Genomic DNA, 6670 nt, shown 5'->3' on the forward strand with positions numbered 1-6670 from the left:
GGAGAAACAGAGGCGGGAGAGGGGATAGGTTATGCCCTCCCTGTACACGCGTTTCACAATTGATTTTTCACGTAGGTCTTTTACCTAGGTAATTTCAATCTTGGATGCATATGCTGCAGCCTCCGTTCACTGCCATGCATCATTGCCGCACCAACCAGTTCTGGGTCGTCTCCACTGTGCATGAACATTTTTCGTCATAAATTGTAATTGATGAGCGCAGGGGCGTTTTAATTTGCCACAGCGCATGCTGGCTATCCATTACTGAATTGTTGCCGTTTGGTGGGTGCGCACGCGTCGCGTGGTATTGATGTTGTCCCTGCCTGTTGGTGCATTTTCATTTCTTTTGAATGATATCTTGAGATTAGCGTACTCCTGATGGACACTCGTCATTTTGTCGACGTGCGTCCGTTTGGATCTACGTGTATATAAAAGTTAGCCTAACGCATCGACATAAACGGACACACGTCCGCTTTTTGCCAGCCTGCTAACCCATTCTGGGCCTAATTTTCAGCCTTATTTGCGTCGGCGCGTACACGAAACAGACGTGCGCCACGCACGTCTACTCCCCTGGCTCACTAGTCGATGTCACATTGGCCATCCTCTTCCAGCCATATTGATTGCAAACCCTCGCCCACCGCCGCCCCGTCGCCGCCGCCGCTCCTTTCCGGTGCCTTTGCCAGCAGCCGGTGCCGACACCCCCCTCCCCAAAGCTGCCACCTCCTACGTCGCCGTCACCACCGCTTCGCCGCCGGGGCACCGAAGCTTCCCACTCCGACGCCGCCGCGGGCAGGAAGCTGCCTCCCCGCCCCGGCTAGCTCCTTCGTTTGACACCGCCCACTGTCCTGACGCCGGCATGCTCGTCGAACGCCGCCAGGCCAGCCACCTGGTCCAAGGAAGGCGCACGTCTCTTTGTCGGCCAGCTTCTTCGTCGATGCCCGCAAGCTGTTCGACAGTTTGCCAAGGTACAAAATGAGTCGACGCGTTGGGGCACTGCCGACCCAAATCATAAATAGGGCGGACGCCGAGCGAGTGGCCAACCCAAACGGCAGAAAGCGGACAAAATCGCCGTTCGTTTGGGTCGGCGCATTGGAGTTGCTCTTATCACCAGCGTCCAATTTTATTGGGTGGGTCCCACAGCACATGCTCCAAACTGCCACAACATAGTACTGGCCATGATTAAATGCTTTCCCATTCAATCGTTTCTCCGATCAAGAGAGGGACTTGGAGCCGAGAAGGGGGAAGACAAGCCATTCTCTACTCTAGCGCTAGAATAACTTCCACAGTGGAATAACTCCCTCTCCCTGTCTGAGACTCCCCTGTCTTCCTCGAACTCCCTCATCAGGTCCGCACGAACACGACGACCTTCCCCTCTCACTCTCTCAGACACGAGCAGCGACGGGACAACCATAGGCGGGCAGGAATCCATCCAGGTAAATCCACACATCCAGGATCCACGCTTTCCCAGTTCTGCTCAATCTTTGAGAAGTAGCTAGGTCTCGTTTCATTCTTTTTTGCCAGCGAACTTCCATGCTCTTCATGCCATGCATGTCTTTTAGCTTAGATTTCAGCAGGCTGGTTGGCACAAGTTGCTGATGTGCTCTTCTGTTGTTTTGAGTAGCGAGGGCAATGGCAGCCGGAGGGGTGTCGCATCTGTGGAGGGAATGGGGGATTCAAAGCCTTGTCCTTTTGAGCTTCGCGCTGCAAGTGCTCCTCCTCGTCTTCGGAGGGATGCGTCGGTGTGGCCTCTCCACCTCGCTGAGGGTAGCCCTCTGGTTAGCATACCTGTCGGCGGACTCCACGGCGATATACACCCTGGGCCATCTATCCATCACCAGCGGCGGGTCACGTGAGCACCAGCTGGCCGCGTTCTGGGCGCCCTTCCTCCTGCTGCATCTCGGCGGGCCGTACAACGTCACCGCCTACGCGCTCGAGGACAACCGTCTCTGGCTGCGCCACCTGCAGACCCTTGTTGTGCAGGTCCTTGGAGCTGCTTATGTCCTCTACAAGTACATGGCCGACAGCGGGACCTTGCTTCAGCTGGCCTCAATCTCCATGTTTGTTGCCGGCATTGTCAAGTACGGTGAGAGGACATGGGCACTCAAGCGTGCCAACGACAACAAGAGCAGCTCTGGTAAGGCGGTTGGCCCTTATGAATTACTGAGACAGGATATGGGTGACGATGAAATATTGCTCCGAGCGCACTCCCAGTTCGCCATCTGCAAGTCCGGCTTCGACGATACCAAGGTGGTAATGCGCCCCAAGCCCCCAGACGAGGATTCACCTCGTCTCTTTCCTTTCTATGACGAGGATATATTCAAGTTGGTGGAGATGGAGCTGTCTCTGATGTACGACACACTGTACACCAAGGCAGCAGTGATCCACACATGGTATGGCTTCTGCATCCATTCCATCTCGCTGGTTGGCACATCAGCTGCCTTGTGCTTGTTTCGGCTCAGGCTCAGCAGAGGGGATCATGCGTACAAGAGGGTAGATGTAGCCATCTCTTACATTTTGCTGGCTGGGGCTTTGGTCCTGGAGGTCATATCAGCATGTAGGGCAGTATTGTCTAGCTGGACATGTTGTTTCGTTCTTCGAAAGGCGGAGGATTACAGCGGGAGCACTCGGGCTGCTTGGCTAGAGTGGCTTCACTATTATGTCCTCTCTTCACTTCGCAAGCCTTTGAAGCCGGCAAACAGGAGACTGTGGCGGGGCACCATTGGGCAGTATAACATGCTCCATCTGTGCACCCGGGACCGGACGGGCCTCGGGAGCAAGCTGGCAGCGAAGATAGGGCAGGAGGACTGGTGGAACAAGCTGCATTTCTCGGGCACTTTCTGTGGCAGCGATTCGTTGTCGATGCAGCAACTCAAGGGATTGCTCTTCAAAATGATACGACAGGATGGGTTTGCGAAGCTCGTGGGCCCTTTGAGCACAATGACCACAAGAGGCAGCTTTATCCTGGAGCAGAAGCAAGCGTTCAAGGGTGTTGCCAAATGGACTGTGCTCAACATTGAGTTGGACGAGAGCATCGTTATATGGCACATCGCAACTGATTTGTTCATCTGGGAATCCAAGGCTGGCCATGAAGTAGAGCTTATTGAGGTTACAAGGGTGCTATCCAATTACATGATGTTCCTGCTGGTGGCAAAACCCGCCATGCTACCTGGCCGTGAACGCCGCACGGTACATCTTACGCCCTCCAGGATCCTGGAAACAATATGGCGGGTACATATCTTAGGTGACGAGGACAAATCTGTGAGGGCATCTCCCGGAAGCTGGAACAAGTGCTGTGTACTTAAGGAATTGTTCCACCATGAAGGCCCGAATGGCTCCACGATCACTCAGGCTCAGAGGGAGAAGCTTGCCGAGACACTGTTTGCCAACTGGTCTTATGAGGGGGTATGTGCATGTTGCTCTTCAGGCCCTCAATTTTATTATCTCATATTCTTTGAAATTACTTTACCACATGCACTAATTTTACCCCTCTATCTCAGGCGCAGCAACTTGATTCGTATCCAGAGGTTCTTGAAGGGTCACGTGACGAGTTGTACACGTGTGCAAGCAATCTCGCCAAACAGCTCCTCCACTTGGGTAGGCCTGACACGTTGGAACTCATCTTCTCCGTGTGGGTGGAGATGATGCTTTATGCTGCGGATCACTGCCCCCGAGATTCCCATGCCAGGGAGCTCAGTAATGGCGGCGAGTTTATCACCATCCTGTGGCTTCTGGTACAGCACTGGACGTACGTCTACAAAAACAAAATAGCATGTTAGTGACATGTTGATCAATTGAAATTACGGGGAGCTTTCAAATTGAGACATATTGTCAGCCTCTCCTCACGCCACTTCACTATTTTAGAGCCGTAACAAGGAGCTCGATGATCTTACTGATGATTAACGACATGTAATAATTAATAATGTATGTTGTGTTTTTTTAGCTCTATGTTGTGTTTCCTGTTTATGATTTGGGCCGCCAGTCCACAATAAATTTGGCATAGAGAAATTATAAAAAATTGTCATGGTGTATTTAAGAAAAATAATCATGGTCTAGTTAGTAAAATTTCCATGGTTAAAAAAATAAAATTGGGAACTCGACGAAGGTAAAGAGTCAGGTATTAAGCTTAAGTATGATTGTGTTAAATCTTTTATGAATACTGATGCTTTTCGAAAGTTTAGCACTAAATATGGACTTGACTCTGAGATAGTAGCCTCCTTTTGTGAATCATTTGCTACTCATGTTGATCTTTCTAAAGAGAAGTGGTTTAAATATCACCCACCTATTAAAGAAAAAATTAAAGAACCGATACCAGCTAAAGAAGAAACTATACTTTACAATGTTGATCCAGTTGTTCCTTCTGCTTATATTGAGAAACCACCTTTTCCTGTTAGGATAAAGGAACATGCTAAAGTTTCAACTGTTGTCAACAAAAGCTACATTAGAACACCTAAACCTGATGAACAAATTAAAGTAGAACCTAGTATTGCTATGGTTAAAGATCTCTTGAAAGAAGATATGGATGGGCATGTTATTTACTTCTACGAAGAAACTGCTATAATTGCCAAACCTGATAAAAAAGATAAACATAGACTTGTTGTTGGCATGCCCGTTCTCTCAGTTAAAATAGGAGATCACTGTTATCATGGTTTATGTGACATAGGTGCTAGTGTGAGTACTATTCCTTACACCTTATATCAAGAAATTATGAATGACATAGCACCTGTAGAAATAGAAGACATAGATGTTACTGTTAAACTTGCTAATAGAGACACTATATCACCAATTGGGATTGTTAGAGATGTTGAAGTCTTGTGTGGGAAAATAAAATACCCTACTGATTTTCTTGTCCTTGGTTCCCCACAAGATGACTTATGTCCCATTATCTTTGGTAGACCTTTCTTGAATTCCGTTAATGCTAGAATAGACTATGAGAAACAAACTATTGGTGTTAGTTTTGGTGAAGAGTCTCACGAGTTTAATTTTCCAAGTTTAGTAGAAAGCTTCATGAAAAAGAATTGCCTAGTAAAGATGAATTAATTGGTCTTGCTTCTATTGTTGTGCCTCCTACTGATCCACTAGAACAATATTTGTTAGACCATGAAAATGATTTACATATGCATGAAAGAAATGAAATAGATAAAATTTTCTTTGAACAACGTCCTCTGCTTAAACACAACTTGCCTACTGAAACTCTAGGAGGTCCTCCTCCACCTAAAGGTGATCCTGTGTTTGAATTAAAACAACTGCTACACTTTAAAATATGCTTATCTTGATGAAAAGAAGATATATCATGTTATTATTAGTGCTAACCTTTAAGAACACGAAGAAGAAAGATTATTGAAAGTTCTAAGGAAGCGCCGAGCTGCTATTGGATATACTCTTGACGATTTAAAGGGCATTAGTCCCACTCAATGTCAGCACAAAATTAATATGGAACCTGATGCTAAACCCGTTGTTGATCACCAACGCCGGTTAAATTCGAAGATGAAAGAAGTGGTAAGAATGGAAATATTAAAACTTCTGGAAGCAAGTATAATCTAACCTATAGCTGATAGTAGATGGGTAAGCCTTGTTCATTGCGTCCCTAAGAAAGGAGGTATAACTGTTGTTCCTAATGATAAGAATGAACTTATCCCACAAAGAATTGTTACAGGCTATAGAATGGTAATTGATTTTAGAAAATTAAACAAAGCAACTAGGAAAGATCATTACCCTCTGCCTTTTATTGATCAAATGCTTGAAAGACTATCTAAGGACACACATTTTTGCTTCCTTGATGGATATTCTGGTTTTTCACAAATACCTGTTTCTCAACCTGATCAAGAAAAGACCACTTTTACTTGTCCTTTTGGAACCTATGCTTATAGACGTATGCCTTTCGGTTTATGTAATGCACCTGCTACCTTTCAAAGATGTATGGCTGCTATATTCTCTGACTTTTGTGAAAAGATTGTTGAGGTTTTGATGGACGACTTCTCTGTCTATGGGAAGTCTTTTGATGATTGTTTAAGCAATCTTGATTGAGTTTTGCAGAGATGTGAACAAACAAATCTTGTCTTGAATTGGGAGAAGTGCCACTTTATGGTTAATGAAGGTATCGTCTTGGGTAATAAGATTTCTGAAAAGGGTATTGAAGTGAACAAAACTAAGGTTGATGCAATTGAGAAAATGCCATGCTCTAAAGATATAAAAGGTATTTGTAGTTTCTTAGGTCATGCTGGTTTCTATAGGAGATTTATCAAAGACTTTTCTAAAATTTATAGGCCTCTTACGAATCTTTTGCAAAAGGATATTCCTTTTTTTTTATGATGATTGTTTTGAAGCCTTTGAGACACTCAAGAAAGCCATAATTTCTGCACCTATTGTTCAACCACCTGATTGGAACTTACCTTTTGAAATTATGTGTGATGCTAGTGATTATGCTGTTGGTGCTATTCTAGGACAAAGAGTTGATAAGAAATTGAATGTTATTCATTATGCTAGTAAAACTCTAGACGGTGCTCAACGAAACTATGCTACTACTGAATAAGAATTCTTAGCAGTGGTGTTTGCTTGTGATAAGTTTAGACCTTATATTGTTGATTCCAAAGTAATTGTTCACACCGACCATGCTGTTATTAAATATCTTATGGAAAAGAAAGATGCTAAACCTAGACTTATTCGATGGGTTCTC

General features: G+C 45.5%; 1 protein-coding gene across 1 annotated transcript; it reads left to right on the forward strand.

Annotated features, from left to right (window-relative positions):
- Positions 1 to 1220: 1220 nt before the first annotated feature.
- LOC123051658 (uncharacterized) lies at positions 1221 to 3936 on the forward strand. The gene is made up of 3 exons (XM_044474616.1): positions 1221 to 1430; positions 1619 to 3399; positions 3495 to 3936. The coding sequence occupies exons 2-3, from the start codon at positions 1627 to 1629 to the stop codon at positions 3771 to 3773; spliced, it is 2052 nt and encodes a 683-aa protein (XP_044330551.1). The 5' UTR covers positions 1221 to 1430; positions 1619 to 1626; the 3' UTR covers positions 3774 to 3936.
- The last annotated feature ends 2734 nt before the right edge of the window (positions 3937 to 6670 follow it).

Source organism: Triticum aestivum, chromosome 2D, assembly GCF_018294505.1.
Source record: "Triticum aestivum cultivar Chinese Spring chromosome 2D, IWGSC CS RefSeq v2.1, whole genome shotgun sequence".
Classification (NCBI taxonomy): domain Eukaryota; kingdom Viridiplantae; phylum Streptophyta; class Magnoliopsida; order Poales; family Poaceae; genus Triticum; species Triticum aestivum.

Bases quoted from the DNA above. Each gene is read 5' to 3' on its own strand.
- LOC123051658 (XM_044474616.1), top strand. From the start codon at position 1,627: ATGGCAGCCGGAGGGGTGTCGCATCTGTGGAGGGAATGGGGGATTCAA. The intron at 3,400-3,494 runs GTATGTGCATGT...CCTCTATCTCAG, and splicing joins CCAACTGGTCTTATGAGGGG to GCGCAGCAACTTGATTCGTA.